Genomic DNA, 21,728 nt, shown 5'->3' with positions numbered 1-21,728 from the left:
TTGCTAAAAAAACCCCAAAAACCCAAAATATAAAGGAAGGCGAGGAGAGACTCATTTAAGGAGAAAGACAACTACAACTAGTTAAGATTTGAAGTCCCATCGTGTGCTTGGGTCTTTATAATTAAATAAGTATCCCAGGTTTCACGCATGTCTTCATCCCTGACAGATTTCCTGACAACCTGCTTTGTGCCAGGTGAATGCTGGTGCAGGCAATACGAGGTGAATAACACACAAGGAACTGGCCCTCAGCAGGAGTTCGTTGTCACTGGGTGAAATAAACATGCAAAAGACAGTAAGACAGTACAGGGGCCACAAAGACAGGTGGGAATCACAGCCCTGGGGAGCGGGGATACGACTCACAGAGGAGACGACATCTGAGGTGGGTCTTGAACTAGTTTTTCAGGCCCAGAAGGAGGGAGGGGCTGAGGTGCGGAGGGCATTCCTATAAAGGGAGCCGCTTGTGTAAAGGCATAGATTACGAAAGGCCAACGTTGTGAAGCAGGTATTATGGTTCCCATTTACGAACGAAAACACCGAGGCTCAGTTTTGATTATAAACGACAGACAGCTCGAGGCTCCAGGCTGCAGGACCTGGAATCTTCCCCCCCCCCCTTTCCACCTGGGGACTCACGCCCTCAAACCCCCTCTGAGCTATGTTGCCTCTGCAGCAGAAAATAGAAAAGATGGAAAATACAAGGATTAGTTGAAACCAAAGGGTTTATTTCTTTAGCTATTTAAAACTGCAGATTTTCAATCAAAGGAGCAGCGTGAAAGAAAATCTGGACGGATTTTGCGCCTGTAGTCGCGTGGAAGCGGGGCGGAGGGAGACGGCTGGGGCTGCCCGCGGGGCCAAGCGCCTGGAGCCACCGCGCGGTCCGCTCCTGTGAGCGCCTGCAGCCTTCCCTGTGCGCCAAGACGCGCGGGCGCAGGAGCGCAGCTCCAGACCGCGGTTTGAAGAGAGGGAAAGAAGAAAAGAAGAAGAGGAGGAGTAAGGAAAGGAAGAGAGGGGAAAAAAGAAGCGGGGTAGAAGACGGGGAGAAGAAGCGAAGACAGAAGAGAGAAGAGTGGGAGGAGAGGAAGGCGAAGGTGCTGAGAACAGTGGGCGAAAGGGAGAGACTGGAGGACAACTTGGAAAGGTGTCAGCGGTGGTGAAAGGAATGGGGAGAGCCCGAGAGGGTAAAAGAGTCTGGAGGATGCGGCAAGAGTGTGAGGCAAAGAAAGGGCAGTGCAAAGACCGGCCTGGTACCGAAACGCGCGCATTCCGGGAGCGCACCTCGGGGCCTGACAAAAGAGTCCAAACGCATAACGCTCAATTCCTGGGTTGCCAGATGGAACGAAGAGTCTCCCCTCAGTCCGCGCTGCCCGTGGGGTCGCCCCCCGGCACGCCGCGATCAAATTCCGCCAAACACTCATTTCCCTGCGGCTGCTGACAGCTCCGCACTTCCCAAGGGGCAGTTATACTTTCCCACCCTAGGCTGTCGCTGGCGGGAACGCAGCTCCCTGGGGACCTCTCGGGTCCCTGCTCCACCTGCACCCAGGAGAACCTCGCCGTCTTGGCGCCAGACGGCGAGGCCGGGCTGATGGGGGGGGGGGGGGAGCGGGTGGTGAGCGTCCTCCGTTCTGTGGGGGATGGCGGGCTCGCCGCGGGGACTGCCACTGGAGCCGGAGGCGCGTCCAGGCCCACGGTGGTGACCGCTGGGCCTTGCTGCGGGAAGACACCGCCGTCGCCACCCCTGGCCACCGTGCCGGCGGGCCCTGGAGCCGCCCTTGCCTGGATTAGGAGAATAAAGGGAAACGATTGTAAAGGGAAAGGAGGGGATGGAGGGGCACGTACAGACTACTTCGGGAATGAAGTTCCTCAAAGGAGGCTTGTATGTTGCTCGGCCCTGATTCGTTTTATTATGATCTCTTTGTTCCTTTCTTAACGATTAATTCTCCGTCTGTGTCCCCTCCCTCAGAGTCCAACCACTGATCGGTGCTCGAGGGTTGATAAGCGTCTGCTGCGACTCGCCCCCGGGCGAACGGCTCCTGGGAGAGCCCTCCGAGACTGGGGACGATTCCAGGTTTCAGTGAAGACATGGCACCAGCCCCAAACTGGGTCTCTCAAAAGGCTATCCGCATCTGAACCCAGCGCCCCAGGGCGGTTACCGAGGACCACTGGCTTGGTGGCTGGGCGGGGGACCCCTCGCCCAATTACCACGACTGAAAACAAGTTTCTACAGATGTGGTTTGGGTAGTAAAGCAGGAGAAAGAAGACCAACCGCTAAATACGCATGTGTCTTCGCGGATCCCCGAGCCCTGCGCGTGGGGAGGGATGCGGAACCAAAGTCGCCTGGCCTGGAGTGTCCCGTTCTCCGAGATGCCACGAACGCTCTGCCAGAGAAGCATACGCCGGCGCCCTAGATCGCGCTGCGCTGGTCCTTTCGGGGACCGAAAAAGTTTATAAACAGGGTTTAAAAATAAAAAGGATCACACGCTTGTGTTGGTTACTCTTCTATGTTCCAGTTTATTACTGGGATAACGGACAGAGCGAGGGTCGTCTCTGATGTGGGATCTCCACGGGGCAGTCAGGTTTGCTCTCGGTGCAAACGCCGTGTGTTCTGCGCGCGCGGGCAGCGAGCGTGGAGGACGGAAGGGGCTGCCGCAGTCCTCGGGACAGGGCCGGCGGGGCTCCTCAGGGAGGGAGAGAGGCACACTGGTCCCCGGAGGCGCCGGTTCTGTGGCCAAAACCCCCGTGAGACTCCGCGGGGACTCGACTTCTTTCTAGTAAGAGACATAATCGCGCCGGTGCGCTGGGTTGCTCGCGGAGGGAGCGAGGCCAGCAGGCTAGCAAGACGCACTTGAAGGAGGTGCGCGGAGATCCGCGCAGGGCAGCCGCCAGCATAGGCCAGGCCTGCGGGCGGGGCGGGGCGCGCTCCCGGTACTGCGCGCACACTGGAGCGCGGGCACACACTGTACACGCACGCGCACGCGCGCGCACACACACACACACCTGGAGCTCGCTCCAGGAGGGGGGCGGGGAGGAGAGCCCAAGCTACTGTCTTAAAATAGAGAGGCAGGCAGAGGAGCATGAAACGCCAACAGGCGGGAGGAGGCTAGGAGAGCTGCGGGCGCGCGGCGCGCAGGCTCCCGTCCGGGTGCCACAGGCTGGCTGGGAGCCTACGCCCCTCCGAGTTTAATGACTCCACACCCGGCCCTGCAGGAAGCGCGCTCTGATTGACAGTTGCCTTGTCCCAAAAAGGCGCGGCGAAGATGCTGATCTGCGGGTGGGTCTAGACGCGCGGCCGGCGCGCCGGGTGCCCGCTCCCCTTAGCGCGCACCTAGGGTTCCGTCGCCTCTTGGTTGCTGAGGCGCGGGGCAGAGACCCCACCGGCAAGCCTGCTCTGCGGCCCCTGCTCACGATGCACTGCCACGCGGAGCTGAGGTTGAGCTCGCCCGGCCAACTGAAAGCAGCCAGGCGGCGCTACAAGACTTTCATGATCGACGAGATCCTTTCCAAGGAGACCTGCGACTACTTTGAAAAACTTTCCCTCTATTCCGTGTGCCCGTCGCTGGTCGTACGACCCAAGCCCTTGCATTCCTGTACCGGTAAGACGCCCGGCTGGGGGCTTTAGTGGGGTGCGGTAACTCTGACGCCGGTGTCGGGCGCTTTACCGCCTCTGTCTTCCCACCCCGGGGCGAGCGGAAAGGCCCCGGGGAGTCCCCTTCCGTGCCCCCGCAGAAGACTAAACTGGTCAGCGGCGGGCACTACAAAGGCGACTGCAGCCTGGGCAACGCTGGTCAAGGTGTCGGTCACTAGGTTGGAAATGAAGGGACGGTAACCGCGCCCCAGAAGCGGGCCACGCGAGCGGGAGGACTCTTCCTCCTTCCGAGCGCTGCCGCGGTTCTCAGCCAGAAAGTTCAAACTCTTGACCTGGTTCAGAGCCTAAATCGTTGTTTCAGGAAGTGCTCATCTGGAGTAAACTCCAGCCTCCTGTCTTTACTGGGAATTTTACAAGTTAATCGGTAACCCGAGGCTCTCAACAAAATCCTGTGTTCGCTGAACTTGACTCAGGAGGTCCTACTTTGGGGGAAGTAGTTCTGGAATTCGCCGCACTGCGGTGCGAACCGAGGAGTGAGTTTTAAGAGCCCGCTAAACTGAACTAAAAACACAACGATAGCAATAAAAAGATCCCCAGATCCGGGGCCCTTTCTCTGCAACGGCTGAGAGCAATAGCGACGGTAAAGAGCACTTCATAAGTACACTAAAAACGGTGTAGCTTTATGTAAAAACGAACCCAAAAGTATCTATGATAAACTTGGAATGCATTAAGAAAGGATTTAGACTATTTAAACACAGGTGTGGCAAAACAAAACAGCCAAAAAAGTTGAAGCAATTTTTTATCAAAAAAGTTACTGACTGTGCTTTCAACTCAAGGTGAAAATACGGTATATCTAAACCAAAATAAACTTTGAGGTTATGTCCGTTGCATGGGTGGCATGAAATTAATTTAATTATATCTACATTGAAAAAGTCAAGGGAAGAGCTAGCAGCGTTTCTGAAAAACATTGTTGGAATGTTCAGGCCAAGAGTGGCTAGCACACAGGGGAACTCTTCCTGTTCTGTTGGTTCCTCAGAGGGTCCCTGCAGGACAGCCAGTGCGTGTGTGAACACACAACGTCCTTTTAAAACCCAGTCATTCCTGCGTGCATTCGGTTATAAAGTGAATGTCATGTTCACTTGCACCTTTGTAAAATAAATTTTGTCTCTGAGGAAGAATTAGGCCCAATAGTCCACAACAAGACTTGTAATGCTGAATTTTAAAAAGCAAGAAATATGCAAAAGAAGAAACCAAAAAGAAATTTTAGAAACAAAGTAGGTATCCTTGATATTGGTGTTTTTACCATTGTGTGCCTGCTATGTGCAGACCCCTGGATGAACAGTCTACACAGATATGGGGCAGGGGAGGGAGGCTGAATCCTGTTTTGAACATGAATAATCATATGCTACAATAATGCCAATCCTTTTGAGGAAACGGAGAGGATCCGTTTTAACCATAAACCTCAATGCAGCCTGCTAAGATTGCGTACCTGGAGGTTCTAGGACAAAACAGAGCAACTTCTAAACTCCTAGGTAGAGCACAGTGCCAGCGGGGTTTTTTTTTTTTTTTTTAGTGACTTTGTGCCATGCGTTGATTTGAAGGCAGCTTTTCCTGTCTTTTAGCAGTCAGGGAATTGGATCATAGAAGAAGACATGCCAGAAAATGAGTAACAAATAGCCTCTGAAAACAGTGATTCCGTCATCAGTGGGGGCTAAGTTCTGTGTTTTATTGAATCTTGTTTGGGAAATAAATCAGAGGAAAATAGAATGACTCATGTAATGCTTTCTCAGAGTTAACAGTGAACTGCACATATATCATGAACTAAAAGTTTTGCTCAGTTTTGTGCTTTTGATGTCCATGGATGGTGTGGGGGAGAGGGTGCTGTTGTCGTTGGTTTTCTCGCCCCATCACTGAGCACTGGCTTTCTTCACATTGTTCATTTGAATATGTGTCGTGATTTTGCTCTAGTTGAGATTTAAAATACAGAAACTGGGATTTACCAGTGGAATTAAACCCATAAAAACTGGCTACAATAGTTCATACTTTCAGATTCAAAGCATTTTAGTGGGTTTACAATTACAGCTAAAGCCTTACATGTATTAGATCATGGGAATCCCATTAGTGACTTCGCTAAGGTTTTGCAAAGATCCTACTAACCCTACTTTCAAAGCATTTTTGTTGCTTTTAACAGTTATGTTCAGGGTCAAAATCTTAGATGGGATGAATTTAATCTTTTTAAAAAAATCTAATTAAAAAAAACAGCAATAAGTTCCTGGCATCCTTCATCCATAATGAAACTAATTTTTTCCCTGTATACAGATAACTGGAACCAAATACATAAAAAGTTCAAATCAAGTGAAAGGCACAAATTGGAATTAAAGTTACTGAATTTTCTCATTCTTTGGTTTGCTGTCTTAAGATTTAAACAATGAACAGAAGTGAACTTTATCAGGTAAAAGAATGAAAACCAAGATAAAAAAAGTTACCACCCTGAACAATAAATACATAAAATTGGGGTGGAAAGAAAGCGATAGCATTTAAAAAGCCTCCGCATCGTTGAACAGTCCGTGTTGTTTCGATTTAGTAACTCAAGTGTCAGTTCCTGGGACTGAATCTCCTCAGGCAGGAGAGCATGAATTCAGGTAAACTGGGAAATGGAAATTTTACATCAGGAAGATCATCACCTGACAGTAGTTTATTATTAGGCACTCTAACGTGAATGAAATACTCATCTTTAAAAAATTATTCTTTATTTTAACAGGCCCTTTCTTATTATAAATGTGGTAATTTTAGTCTTAGAAAGCTGTTTCTAAATCACAGTAATCTCTTAAATCACATTATAATCTTTCAGAAAGGGAATCCTTCCTTCTAAGCCAAAGTAAAGGAACGTTTATTATTACATTTAAAATAAAATTTAAAAAACCTAAGCACAAAAGGAGCCTCCATTTGAACACAGGTTTGTTATTCAGACCGTTATTGAGATGTGGAATATGTTTAGAATTAACTTATATAACATGTCGGTCTTATTTTTAAATTTGATTACAGTAATCCTCATTCAGAATGGAAATACATTGCCATTTGAAAATCAGTAATGATCACGCAAACATTAGAATGCTGGCACTGACTGAAGGCCAAAAATAGGTACAGTTTACGGTATCATAAATACTAACTCACTCGAGGGTGCATTGCTGATTTTTCTGGTTGTGACTTACATCTCTCCGTGGAGGGGGCACTGGAAGGAACCCGGGTTCCCGGGATGGAATGGGCTGCAGGGCCATCAGTGCAGGAGCTCTGGGAGGATTTCTCTTTCAGTTTGATCTTTAGACACAGGGAGGGTTTCTAAATTTGAGGAGAGTTGGAAAAAATGAATAACTTGCTTCACAAAAACAATCATGTAACCTTTTGCCCTAAGAGTTTTTGTACAAGGGTATTGAGAAAGCAACCCACTGTGCTAATTACTCATAATTTATTATAATTACTTATATTATAACCTGGAATTACCTTACACTGGCACATGCACATTTGTGGGAGGCGAATGTAGATATTTGGATATTTTACAACCCACGAGTAGGACGTGGTTTTTAATTATTCAGTTAAAACCATAGTCCAGCTTCTTTCCCCTTCTGTGGCAGAATGGTTCTGTTGGATCTCTCTGTGACCTACATTGGCCAGTCTTGTTATACAGCTGACTGGAGTTACAGAACTGGAAGGGATCACAGACCAGTCTCTGCATGTAGAAGATATGTTTTTGCAAAGTGCTAGGGTCAAACCAGTGCTTAAACATCCTTTTAGTCCATGCTGTACATCTCTGTCCTTATTAGGGTGCTCAGAAATCAGGAAGACTTTTCCAGCTTGGTTACACACCCAGGGTAAATTCGTGCAGTCACACCCAAGGGACAGTCAGCCAGCCAATTAAAGGGGGGCATTTCGGAAGGGTGTTTATCTTAGGAGGTGGCATTGAGAACATTTTATCCTTTGGTGGGTCCAAGAGAAACAAGTTGTTTGGGGTGGTGTCCTTGGGTTCATTTTTTACCGCAAAGATTGGGTGTCATTGCACTGAAAAATGAAATGAAGTGCGGACGTGTATAATGACATCTTTGGGAGGTAGGGAGCCAGCCAGGGCTCCATGGACCTGGCTCCAGTGGTTCCCCCAACTCAGCTCTGTCTTTTAGTCGGAAACCAAACCCGTAGGATCCTGGGAACTGGGAGCTGAGCACTGGAATGTTAATGGAGAAATGTAAACTGGGGTTGGGGAAACCGATCATTATGAACAAGCATTTGCATTTCTGCCAGAGGCAAATAGGCTTTTATTAGCAATTACTCATAACTGCTTCTCCTCTTCCCATTGTAAGGGTAAATAAATCAAGAGATATACAGGATACAGGACTCATTCAGGGTCAGACTATATTTGGGGCTGAGTTCTTTTGCGATCCTCAGCTGTGGTTTCATTATTCCTTACATTTTATAACTCCTTTGTTGAACAGAGATGCTGACGGGTTCTGTAAGGAGGCCGTTTTACCTAGTGAATATTCAGGAGCAGTTTCTTTTCGGCTTCTGATTTTTCGAATTAGCAAGTAGGAAAATGATTAGAAATTTAGTTCACAAGTTAAAATACCTCTCCAAATGCCCGTAATCTTCAGTTTCATTGAATTCAATAATTTATTTCAGAAATATTTATACTTGCTTTGGTGACGGCACTGTTGTGAGTCATTATTTTCAAGTGTATTTTAAATCTTGAAGGACAGTTGGGATATTTAGGAAAGTTCTCAAAACTCCTTGTAGAGCTACTTCCAACCTCTTCTTAGCTGATCTCTCACGCATATGACTGGCCGTTTGGAACTGGGATAGGGGAACGTTAAGACTATTTACTAATGCTGCTCACCGTACGGAATTTTCTCTTTGAACTCCACCGAAAGGGTGTTATCACCAGCAAAATTGTCATATTAACCTCATTAAATGCAACTCAAATGAAATTGTATACATAGTAACTCTTTTGTGAAACCAGTTTCCTACAGATATGCTATTTAGTGTGGTTTTCAGCCTTATCCCCAGATTGAAAACAGAATTTGTGATACGAGCGTGGGCAGTATAAAGTTGCCAGCTTTAACATACCTCAGGAGTTTAAATGAAAAGATCGTTAGGTTTGATATATCCCAGGAATCTATGTGAAAAGCAGGAAGGGTTGTAAAAAGCTGTTTAGATTGTAAAGAGAGATTAAGGCAAAACAAAAACTAAAAGGAATAGGGAAAAAGAAAAACTGATTTTTTTTGAAACTCTTAAAGCTACTCGATCAGCCTCGTATGTGGCACGGGGTCCTTCAGAATGGCTGTAGGGGCAAGACAGAGGTGGCTTCTGAAACTCTCTGTCTGGGTAACTGACTGAAGTTGATTTCACTTGGACATACACAGCATTTAGCATTCGCTGTAGAGGGCTGAATTAGTGTGAACCCAGAGCAATCTGGGCTGTTATTTGCACTGTTTTGAGGTCAGGGAGGCGGAGGGACAGAGATGAAAGCCAGGCTCCCTCATTGGTATCAAGCCTGAGAATGTCCACGGGTGTTGTGAGCTTGACCCCCCTCGCCTGCCACTTGTCCTGCCCTAATGCAATGAATTCGGGGCCTGCAGCTCAGCCCGCTGACGAACCCTTAACTGGAATAGGATTAGAGGGCTGCAAGGATTTGGATGAGATGTGTAGACTGCAGCCTCCCTTAACACACTCTTTTGGGGACTACTGTGTTCTATACGGGTGTCCTGTGGGGTCGGTGTTTTTAGTGTGGGGAGGCGGACCCCACACTCACAGCTGGGGTGGTCTTCTTCTGAGCGAGAACTTCCACAGCACCGCCACGCAGCACTCTGCTGCAGTGGCTCACTTCCCTTGGGAGCAGTGTGACAAAGAGGAAAGGAAGAGAAGGATTGAGAATACTCAGGGGCGACTTTTTATGGGTGGTGGAACCCCTCTGTCCTGCCTGGCTGTTGTATGCCTCTGTTTCAGTGGATCGTGAGGTTGGAATGGCTCTTTCTTCCTCCAAAACATGGGTGACAAGATTAGAGTTGGCATTAGAATTTATTAATAGCAGGGTTTAGATCAGAGCCTTGCACAAAGTTGGTGGCATTAGCTAACTAAATACTCTGTTTAAACAAATTTTTTTTGACCAGAAAACCCCTGCAAACCCTCAGGATTTAAATTATTTTTATTGCAGCTTAATAACAGTTAGAGAAAAAAATGTCTTGTTAAAATGAATGCTCTAAATAAAAACACAGTTAATTTTCCATTGCAGCATCTAATTACTCATCATCACCAGGGCATTTTTATATGGCAGTCTAACTTCTTGAAAGTGGAAACTTGGCACCCATTTCAGGAACAAAGCAGGGCACCTAGATAGATATCAGAGGATGGTCTAATTATATTTGGGCTAGAGTTGACTCTTACACATGATTGCTCCGGAGAAGACAGGCAGAGAGAGGGCCTCTTTCTTTAGACACTAAGGAAAGTCTCTGCTTGCTTTAGTGCCAGCTGAAACTGAACACGGGGGAAAGATAATTCTGAACGTTAGGCGACAGGCAAGTACATCTGAAAAGGGACCCTGCCAGTCACCGACTGGAGCTGATGTCAGGACTACTTGATAGGCCCGGACGACAGCTATGTCTGCTTCCTGACTCCACTGGCAGAGTCCAGGGGATGAGAGCAAGCGGCCTTTCTCTAAGGAAAGGTCAAGTTGTAACTGATGAGGAGCCAATCTGAGAGGATCTGAGCACCAAACTAAGTATGTTAAGAGTGCAAGCAGAGAGGATGACGTGATTCCTTTTTATTGCATGTCTCCAGCTTACCAACCTGTCCTTAGGAACATGCTCCTCTGGGTATCAGGGACAGATGAGTATGTGCATTCATTGACTAGGATTGGCTGCCACTTGGATGATGTCAGTGGACTTTTTGGTCATTACTACAGAAAAACTTATGTATGTGATAAGTGATACGATGATTGTCCTTCGACTTTTCTTATCCAAGGATCACGGATGGCATGTGGGGACATGGACCGGTCTGGGGCCCCGTGGATGCTTGTGAAGTAATGGCTGTGTTTCCCTCTTCGGAATGCCCGGCAGGGCTGTAAAACTGACTCACCTGCCAGCCTCCACAGCCCATCCCCCTCTCCCAGAGTTCTTTTCACTCTTTTTTAAAAAAAGATTTTTATTTATTTCTTTTTAGAGAGAGGGGAAGGAGAAAGAGTGGGATAGAAACATCTATGTGTGGTTGCCTCTTGTGCACCCCCCCCAATGGGGACCTGGCCTGCAACCCAGGCATGTGTCCTGACTGGGAATGGAGCCTGTGAGCCTTTGGTTTGTAGGCCCTTGCTCAAACCACTGAGCTACACTAGCCAGGGCTCTTTTCACTTTTCAACGTAATCAATTCAGGCTCACAGTCATTTTCATAGGAGGTCACAGCCACTGGGGGATGGAAGGAAGTACGACTTTGATGTTTAGTTTAAGCAATATCTGGGGGACTTGACTCAGCATTTCCCTAATGGTAACTTACAAACAGCCAAGTACTGATGTTATGCCTTCGTGTCAGGAGAGTTGCTGAAACAGCTCTTCCCGAGACCTGCAGTACTTATTCCACAGGGAGCCACAAATTTGGGAGAAAGGCCAGAAATACTTTATATCCTGCACCTATTCCTATTCAGAACACTAATAGAAATAGTGACTTCTTTTGAGTGTCTAATGTGTAATAGGCACTGAACTAAGTGCTTTATGATCAGCTTCATATCGCCCCTAAGAGATAGATATCACTCTCTCCGCTTTACTAACAGGAGGCTGGGATGTTAAGGAACACTCTCAAAGTCAGAGTATGGAGAGATCTCTTAGAAATTAGAAAAAAGGCAAGGAGAAAAGTGGGCAATTCATAGAAACGAAGGTCTAGATGGCCCATGAACACGAAAGGATGCTCTGCTTCACTGGCCATCAGAAAACATATAGAAGACGAGATATCACTTCATACCCCTTAGGCAAACTCGAAAGATTCTGACCCTGTGGGTTAATGACAAGGATGCCGAGCGGTAGACATTCTCTTACGCCGATGGCGGGGGCGCTATTTGGCGCAGTTACTTTGGAGAGGGGTGGGGAGCACCCAGGAAAACCGCAGATGCACACGTGTGCGGGGCACTTTCTCTTCTGCGTGTGTGCCTGGAGGAACCACCACACATGTGCCGAGGACACGTGTATAAGAGCGCTCATTTCTACGTTGTTCGTGATATGAAAAATCTAAAACAATCCGACTGCTTTTCAGAAGGAAAAAGGATAAATCATATGTGCTCTAGTTTCTATGCAGTGATGAAAATGAATGAATCAGATCTCCATGTGTTAATATGGATACATTTTAGGTGTACAATGCTGAGGAGAAAAACAAGTTGTGGATTGACACAGTCTGACCCCATTTACACAATGCTTGAAAACATGCAAGCTAATACCACATGCTGTTTAGGGAGGTGAGGGCATGGGATTAGAGTGGGCCACCCGCAGGTCTGTATTTTCCTGTGTAAGTATTTACTAAGGAAAAGGCCGAATATAGAGGTGGCCCAGCATTAAGATTTGACAGAGCTTGGTCATGGGTACACAGATGTCCATTAAGTTATCCTTTGTACTTTTCTGTATGTTTGAAAATTTCTATAGTATAAACATTGAAAAATGATAGTATGGGAGGCCCCATATGCATGAAACCCTTGATCTTGTGGAACTTTTGATGGCTTTCTTAATAGCTTTTCTATCCTGAAACAGAAGCTTTTCAGTCTCACAGAGGGGAAATGGAAAAATAGTTAGACACGCGTACAGCTCACACTGAAACAGCCACTGAGGCCCCCGCAATGGGTGTTCAGATCTTCCTTACTTGCTCTGGCTGGCTGGGGACATTGTTTATCACCAAGATAGCTGTTTGTCCCCCTGGAGTGCTTTGGCGTATGAGTGAATGGTTTCTGAGCTGGCTCCTAGGGCTGGAAGGCATTGCTGGGAAGTGTGTGTTTGTTTTTTCCAACCACACATCAATAATCATACAAGCAACAGTCACTGGGTCACCCCACTTCTTAATGGTGTTTAAAACCCCAATAAATTGCCTTTTATTGCATCTTGCTTTTGTAACTATTTGCTGGTATGATATGTCACTCTTGGGTTTTGAGAATGATCCATTGTTATTGACAATTTAACTTTAAAAAATCATCTAAGGACAGCTGTGAACACCACCGATCTGAAGATGTTACAATGTAGTTTCTTAACAGGGAAAAATGATGTCGATAATGCGGTTTATAAACTGCCTGAGTTCTCTTTATATTCTGTAACCACAATTGGATTTTTAAATTCGTTTGATGTGTGGTATCAGGGACTGTTAGGGAGGGATGGGAACTGTCACCATGGTAACCGCACACAGCGCTGTCTGTTTGGGATAATAAATGGTTGTCCTGTGGTTTGCAGAAGTTAACCAAGACCACATACAGTGACAACTGTGGTGGCAGATGCTTTATTCAGCCTATCTTAACAGCCCAGCCATTTATCTCTTTTCTGCAAAATACGTAGTGCCCACTTAGAAATATTACTTGAAAACATTTTGACAAAAATGCGGCCTTTTAGGGCCTCTGCCTTCCTGTGTTTTTTCAGAGGAAAAAGACTCCTTAGCGTGTATGAAACGGTTTGCACGACCAAGAGCTCGCGGGAGGGTTTCCCTCTCCGGACCAGCCCCCTCTGGGAAGCACACACACATAGCAGAGGAGAAAGTGCTGAATCAAAGCCCTCTCGGCCCTGGCCAGACCTTTTATAGCCAGGGCCGCTGTACCCTGACCCTTGGCAGGGCGCACCACGGTCAGCAGGAATTACTGACCACATCCAGAGGATTGCGGCCAAATTGGACACGACTGAAAGGAAGGTGGATCTATCAGATTTGTTGCCAGTGGACAGACTTTCCTGGGTGACAGGAGCTAGTCCTCTGAGCACGCAGTGCACGGCGGCTGGGCCGCGTCCAGTGGGCTGAACCGCCCTGGGCCGGTCAGCCTCCTGCGTCCCTCCAGGGAAATCTTGCTCCTCCTCACACAGCGCGGGAGCTAGCTAGACTTGGGGCTGTGAGCCGGGCAGTCGTCCCCAGAGAGACGTTCCAAAGAGCCGCCCAGCGGCTGTGGAAGGGAGAGGAAAAGCAAAAGGCCTGCTCCTGCGACCCAGGAAAGTCTGTTCCCTGGTGACAGACCCGCCTTGGAGCGTCTCTTTGAACTACTTGGGAAAAGACGAGGGAGATTTAGGGTGCTTAGGGTAGCTTTTAGCAAGTTTCACTGAGAGAGAGAGAGGAATATATTTTAACAAGGTTGCAATTCAAGACCTTTCTTTTTCATGAGTGAAAATGTTACTGAAATTGTTGATGAATCACCCCGGAGGAGATTCTCTGGGAGGCTGTTGTCACTTTTGTTGTCCCTGGGTATCATGGTAACCCATTCATGCTCTTAGCACGTCAGACAGCCATGTATTTTGGAAGCGTGTTTTCAATCAGTTTAGAGCAGAGAGTAAAGACACATCCTATTGGCAGCTAGAACAATTAGCTCCATAAAGAGAGTCTGCTTCAATTTTTAGGGAACTCAAAAATAGAAATGACAGCAGTTGTGAATGGTGGTGGTATGCGCCAGGCACCAGGTGCTTGTCTACCTTAAGGCATTCAGATGAAATCGAGACTCTAAGTGAAATGGAGCTGTCACTGATCTTCAGGTGAGCGAAGTGAAACTCCGGAAGTTAAGAACCAGCAACAGGCCACAGGAGTAAGTGGACCAGCTGGAACTGGAACTCAGGTCTGTCTCTTTCAATGTAAAGTTCCATGCAACCCGGAATCTATCCTTTGATACTGTGTGAACTAGCACTCATGTCGGTCCCTTTCCACAGAGGCTTCCTGCTGTATAAAAATCAAGATCTGCAGGAATTTATTGGAACTGATGAACCCCTTTACACATTTTAAAAACCATTTCATGTATACCAGTGAGTCTGTCATTTCCCATGATGACTGGGGTTTCTGAGTGATTCCACAAGGATTCTAAGAAGCAGCGCAGCCTTTGGAGAAAGTGCGGTAGTAGGGAGGTTATAGGCTTGAAGCTGTCCTGTGGAGGGACACTGAACTCATCTCATTGGCTCTGGATGTCAGTGTCCTTAACTGTGTGACATTCCCAAGGTTCCTTTAGTCATGGAGCTTCTGTGAACTGTGGTTCTCTGAAGAAAGCTTTTCTAGGGTAGACAAAGGTGGAATTCCCTTTCATTTATTTTTGTGAACCAGAGAGAAAATGCTTAACAACTAAATGCCGTTTTTAAAAAACGTAACTTTAAAAACATATTTTATTTATTCACTTTTAGAGAGAGGAAGGGAGAGAGAAAGAGAGGGAGAGAAACATCAATGTGTGGTTGCCTCTCACATGCCCCCTACTAGGGATCTGGCCTGCAATCCAGCCATGTGTCCTGACTGGGAATCGAACCACTGACCCTTTGGTTCTCAGGCCAATGCTCAATCCACTAAGCAATACCAGCCAGGGCCTGACAAATGCCTTGATAATTAAGACTTGGAATATTTGTAATGAAATATTTGCTATTAAGTTCACTAGAGAAAAAAAGTCTGGCCAAGTGATTTGGTATCACTAAAACAAAAGAATAAGAGATTAATTTTTCATATTATATCTAGTTGTGCTGGGGTGCTTCTGGGAAACTGTATTTTTAAAAAAGGTTTCTCTATGACTATAATGAAAAGTCGAGTTTGGTAACCCCTATAGTGTAGATAACAGCTTAAAGATGAGGCAGATATAAGTTATACCCCATGACTCAAATGTATGAAGCCATTTGTTGGATGGCTTTTTGAGTCAGATGGTCCTGGGTTTGTTTGCATGTATTGTCTGTGTGACCTTAGGCAAGTCATTTAATCTCCCTGACATGCAATTTCCTCATCTGGAAAAGGAAGATAATAATAACTACCTAATAGGGTTAGTCATGTAGGTTAAATGAGATAATGTATGTAAAGCTTTTAGCGTAGTTCCTGGCACATACGTGCTCAGTAATTGATGGTTTCTATTAAAAACAATTACCTTATAAAAATAATCTCTTGGTTGACCGAAGCACAGCCCTTCAGGGAAAGATCAGTATAATGTGAAGTAAAGGCAAGAAAAATTAAATATCCTGAAAAAATCCCCACTTCACTCTGGAGCATTCTCGTGGGTTACATCATTACACTAGCTGCCTTATAAGGCCTCTTGCAACCTGGGTGGTCTGCGAGCTGTTTAAGTTCCAGTGTTCACAGATAGGTATGTTTCACTTCTCCCCACCCTTCTGTTTTAGAATGTGAATTCAGAATTTTGTAAATTTGCAAATGAATGGCATGCACTGGTCAACACTACAGCATCACAACATGTGCATTGTTACTTCATTTTTTACAAGAGTTGTTTAGGATTAATTGCCCCGAAGAAATGCTTCCTCGTGCAGCTGTGCACCTCAAGAAGTGTTTTAGAGAAGTGGCAGAATTTCTCGACATGTTTAATTTCTTCTCTGAAGAGTGGAGTTAGGGATCGTCTTTTCTTTTAGAAGAGACTGTGGTGTGGAAAAAGGTAGTAGTTTGGGAGCTAATGGTTGTCCTAGTTTATTATTGGGTCTGTGATTCAGAGGGAGCTGTAGATGGAGCCATTATTTTACAGCTTTTAGGTGGCTGTTGGGGCTAGTTAGGACAGCGTGCTGAGTGGTAATGATGCCCATTCTGTGGAAGGGGCTGCGTGGACAAGGCTCCTGCATGGATTTTTCCTGGAATTGTGATTCTCAACTAGTTACTACTGGTGTCTCGGGGAGTCAAGCATTGGCTGATGTAATACTTTACTTGGTGAATCCACTCCACAGTGTGAGAAAAATTCCCTTGGTGAGGCAGTCCCCTTTTTCATGGTGTGAAGGAAGCCCCAGTGAGTAGGGCATTACCTGTCCCCAATCATTCATAGTGAAGGTTCCTATCAGCAATTTCTGGTGACCTCATCCAGATTCAGGGGTGTGGGGGGTGCCAGGTGGAAGCAGGTGGGCTGGGACATGTGGCTGTGTCCTCATAGCTGCCATGGAGCCGTATTGACTTGTCAAGGGAGGACTGACTTGGTCCCCAAGCTCCTTAGAACCATTGTTCAAATAGGCTCAGTTGGAGATAGGGATCTCTGGCAGCTTGTTGAGAACACTCTGTTAAGCCTATGAATTCAGAGAAGCGGTGCACACATGTTTTTGTTCCAGTAGAAGGGAAGGGTGGGAGGTGGGAGATGAGAAGGAACCGTGGCAAACACAGAAAGAAGAGTCCAGGAGAGGAAGCCAGTTATTCTCCTGAAGTGGGGATCGTTAGAGGATTGTTCAGCATTTGTTGTCTGCAGAAGGAAATCCACTTTTAACCTGAGAATGGAATCTTCCTTTCAGACGTCGCCCTGGGAGTACGTGCTCATTACCAGAGGCGTTCCTCAGGACTGACAGCGGCCAAGGACTTCTGATTGGGCAACGGCCCGCCCAGCCGCACATGCAGCCTAATCATCATGTATATTAATGATGCCTTAAGAATTTCATCATCCCAGGTCACAAAGGATCATTATTGTTACATCCTGACACACTAATGGTGTTCATGTGGCGCCATGCAGGCAGTCACGTGCCCTTGATGTGAGGGGCCGGTGGGGGAGCAGGGGTCGGAGTATAGATCTTGTCAGAAAGCCGCTCTTCTTGGGCCCCCACTGCCTCGTTCTGTGATGTCTCAGCGCCTCCGTCTCTGCTATGGGTGAGACAGCCCCCACCCACCGGGGTGTCGGGGAGGGGTGACTGATTAAGGAGACTAATGCAGTCTTTGAAAAGCTGCAAGTGTATGCCCTGGCTGGCACAGCTCAGTGGGCTGCGAACCAAAGTGTCACAGGTTCGATTCCCAGTCAGGGTACATGACTGGGTTGCAGGCCATGACCTCCAGCAACCGCACATTGATGTTTCTCTCTCTCTCTCTCTCTCTCAATAAATAAGTAAATAAAATCTTTAAGAAAAAAGAAAAGCTGCAAATGTGGCGAACATGAGCTATGACTTTATGGGAGGGAAGCTGGCAGACTTGGGGCAATGACCTGTTACTGTGTTTTTCTAGACAGCTAGGCCAGAGGGAGGCCAAACCCTCCTTACCTCCTCCTTTGCTACTGCTACAAGCTAAGAATGGATTTTACATTTGTAAGTGCTTGAAAAGAAATCCAAAGAAGAAGAACACTTTGTGACATGAGCACTGTGTGAAACCCAAACAGTGTCCAGCAGTTTCACGGGAGCACAGCCACTCCCTTCTCTCTATGGGTCGTCGGTGGCGGTTTCTGTGCTACAACAGCAGAGGGGAGCAGCTTCAACAGAAACCGTGCAGCCCACAGGCCTGAAACAGTTGCTCCCTGGCCACGGGCAGGAAGGGTTTACCCACCCTTGAACTAGACTGTTGGAAGTAGGGTTCCTCCGTTGTGCAATGCTGTTATGACTGATCCACAGCAGCTGATGTCACTCATTCTGGGTCACAAAAATGCCTCCTTTGATTCTCCCCAGACCAGGGTTCTGTTGTCATCCTGTGATTGTCATCCTGTGAGGTGGGAAGGGCCCCAAAGTGGAAGTTTGGTGGGGAATTTCGCAGGGATTCTCTTAAACTGAGATCAATCTCTTTGCTCTGAAGATAGATTTCCAAATCTTTCTAGAAATAAAAACATGAGATTTCTAGAAATAAAACCAGTGAGAGAGGGGTCAAAATATTTACAATAAAGTATTTGGAACTCAACTACATTTTGGGGATTTTTGGGGGGTTCCAACTGTCACTGGCTTTCCTATGAAATTTAAGGATGACCCCGGGACTGTGAAAATTACTGACATTTTTCAGTTTGAGGTTTGGGTGACATTTTATATGCTACTTATTTCCCTTTAATTTGTTGCCCACCCCTTGGAATAATATTAATAATAATAATAATATTGAAAGTTATACAATCACATTACCACAGCCCCTCCCAGAAGGGCTGACATAGCTGGGTAAAGCACTTAGCTGCAAGGGTACCGTCTGCTGTGGAAATGCACGTCTCCATGTGCCTCGGGGATTTTCAGCTATTCAGGGTCGGGGTGACACCAGGCCTTTTAGGAAGGACGAGGCATGATTCTTAGGTGCCTTGGTGGCAGTCTTATTTTCATGTCCGCACTTGGGTTAGGGTGAGGCTTCGAGTCTCTGAGGCAGCCTTTGAAACCCAGTGGGAAGTGGGAGATGTGAAATTATTCTGATTCAGCTATAATTCCTATCCAAGGCCGGGTTTACTCAGACACTAGGCTGAAGAATCCTTCAGATTAAACCTGTAACTAAAGTGGAGTTGGAGAGGGGTGTGTATGGGTGGAAGGCAGAGTCACTTCAGAGGAAAAAATTACTGGTGTGGCTAGGTAAAATTCTCCTTCAAACTGTGTGTAGTACAAACTGCAATGGATTGTCTTACTCCAAATCAGAGATGAAGTTCACAAATGGCAATAATGACAATGATTAACAAAATAAATATAATAGCAAACACTTGTAGTTACTATGCACCAGGAACTTTTCTGAATGCCTTACATGAATTAACCTATTTAATGATAACATTGGAGACTATGATTCTTCTCCTTTAGTCACTGAGGAAAGAAATAGAAGTAGAGAGAGATGTCTTGGGAGAGATAGTATGGAAGAGGAGAAGAGAAGTGAATAACATTCCAGGTTGTGTAGACATTAACTACATTCAGGGATAATCTCTGATTTCTACAGTGCTAATTAAAAACAAACAAACAAACTACTCAAAAAGTATGGGTGGAGAAGCAGAAGAGGAATCCAAACCTTGTCACACATGCGATGTTCTTTTAAATACCACTTCTCTGAAATAGCTATATAAATCTGTAGTTTCATTTCTAAATTAGAAGTCACAAGCTTCTTTTCATAATAATATTGTTTCTTGCTTCAGTGCATCTGAATCGTAGTATCATTTAAAGAATAAAATCATTAACAGCATCTATCCTGACAGTTCAAGGTTTGATTTTGAAAATCGCTTCCCTCCACCCTGCTGGTGGTGCTGGCCCTGGAGAGATTTCTGTTGTGCTCCCACAGCCTGGTTTCTGGCATTGACAATATTCCCAGTGTCTGACAACACCAGCTTTGCTGGAAGACGAGCACTGAGCTTGAAGAGTGTGGATAAGGAAGAGCCATGGCCTCTCTCCCACAGTTTGTCCACATACCGCCCTGGGGCTTTCTCGCTAAGGAAGCAGCAGCTTTGCAGAAGAGCTCTTTTTAAAAAAAATTTTATTTTAATCATTGTTCAAGTACAGTTTTCTCCCTTTTACTCCCAGCTCTTAATGAGGTCATTTGAATTGGACTGGGTTCGCAGGCAGTGGGTTCTGTGCATTTAGGGCTGGGTGTGCGGCCTTTAGTGTTCTTGGAATCTCCCCCAGCCCTCCCGTCACACCCCCGCAGCCCACATCCAGCCCTCTCCCGTGGCCCCCATCCTGAAATAGCCACGGTTCAGCATGGAAGAAATGTACTCCCCTAATCCTCAGGAGCTGGCGGGCTCTGCATTTGCCAGGGGGTGGGTTTTGACTTTCTTCCCCTGAAGGAGAGCCTCTAAAAGCTTAAAATCTGTTTTAAAAACCCAGTAGGAATGCAACAGGACTTAAGTCATACCGTGTAGCTCGAGTTTCCAGCCCTGCCACTCACTTGGTGACTTTGGGCTACCTGCGGTGCTTTTCCAGGCCTCTCCCTCTTTTTCATCTCTGAAACAGGTATGATAACCCTGATGCTCCCAGGTTTGCTATAGAGATCTGCTGAATCTTATGTGCGCAAAGGGTTCCACCTATGAAATAAACTGAAGAAAAGGTAAATATATAACCTGCATGTTTCCCTATGTTTCTCCATCAGAAAACCCAGGGACACGTTCACGAGCAGCCAGAGCCTGCCAGAGCCCTGTCTCCCACCGGCCGCCCCCTTCCCCTGGGCTCCCTGTAGGCAAGGTTTCTGCCTTACTCCTTCATATGTTTGGCATATAGTGGGTGCTAACGTCAGGGTGGTTTTCTAACTTACTCAACTGTTGAGAACTGTCTCTTCCCAGTGTCTTTTAGTGCTTTTCTTGCTGTAGTCAGGATCTTTTTCTCTTGCTCAGCCCTTGCCGCTTTTGCGACGCAGTTGACCTTTTCCTGTCCTTGGACCACCCTGAACCTATGCCTACAGCTTTTGGATATTGCTGCCCCCCTGCCTTCCCCTCTCCACCCACTTTTTTTTGAGGGGGTTTTAAGAATTTATAATCTGTGGCTCATTACACTTTGTTAACAGGTTCTATTATCAGGCACGGTTTGCTGCAGGGTTGTAATCCTTAAATTTAAGGCCTTATTTATCTATAGCACACAGTCTGCTGTGTTTTTGTTTAAAAAAAAATTCTCTGACTTCATATTGATTGTACAGTGCCGTGCAGGATAATGGTTCATTTCCAGCTCATCTGCAAGACTAAAGGGAACCCTGTTTGGGTGGCAGGTAGGAGTTAAATGGCAGCTGTTAAACAGTGCACAGCAACTCCTCACAATGGCTTAAACATGAAAAAGGAATTGGAGCAATAGAATATGCCGGAATTTGATGAGGACACTGAGTGCTACAGGTCACTCACTAGTGCTATGGGATTTGAACTTGCAGTTGTAGACAATGACTGCACCTCCCAAGACCAGCGCTCTTGAGCATTTAGCTCCACGATGCCCAGAGGAAAGGCTGGTTCAACCATCAGCAAGGTCTCAGTGCAGCTTGTGGGACTTCGCGCTCCTGTGTCATGCAACATTCACACCTTTCTTCCTTAAACTTCCATGTAATAGAGACATATATTCTTGCCACTTGGTGAACCATAAAGTTGATGATCAGAATAATTGTAAGACCTTCAAAAACTTTCAGAGAGGAAAAGTGCTAACAGACTGAAAGAAGTAAGTCACCTAATACACACAACTGATATTGAATATTGAAACAATCTGGCCTAAGCTAGTGGATATTGAGAAATGCCCTAAAAATGTTTATAGCATCATGTAAGGGTGCTGAACCATTGGAAAGAAAACTATGAATGACCTCACTGGCCTCTTTTTTGTGCACAGGACATTGGACAGATGGCTGTGAC

At 46.4% G+C, this 21,728-nt stretch overlaps 1 protein-coding gene across 1 annotated transcript in view; it reads left to right on the top strand.

Moving 5' to 3' along the window:
* Window positions 1–3,029: 3,029 nt before the first annotated feature.
* BARX2 (BARX homeobox 2) overlaps window positions 3,030–21,728 on the top strand; it is a 74,569-nt gene continuing 55,870 nt past the window's right edge. Inside the window, exon 1 of the mRNA XM_045860268.1 lies at window positions 3,030–3,587. Coding sequence (XP_045716224.1) covers window positions 3,401–3,587 — 187 coding nt within the window. The 5' untranslated portion in view covers window positions 3,030–3,400. The remainder of the gene's footprint in view (window positions 3,588–21,728) is intronic.

Source organism: Phyllostomus hastatus, unplaced genomic scaffold (genome assembly GCF_019186645.2).
Source record: "Phyllostomus hastatus isolate PE091 unplaced genomic scaffold, TTU_PhHast_1.1 phas_scaffold_193, whole genome shotgun sequence".
NCBI lineage: Eukaryota > Metazoa > Chordata > Mammalia > Chiroptera > Phyllostomidae > Phyllostomus > Phyllostomus hastatus.
This window is presented reverse-complemented; position numbering and strand designations above follow the sequence as displayed.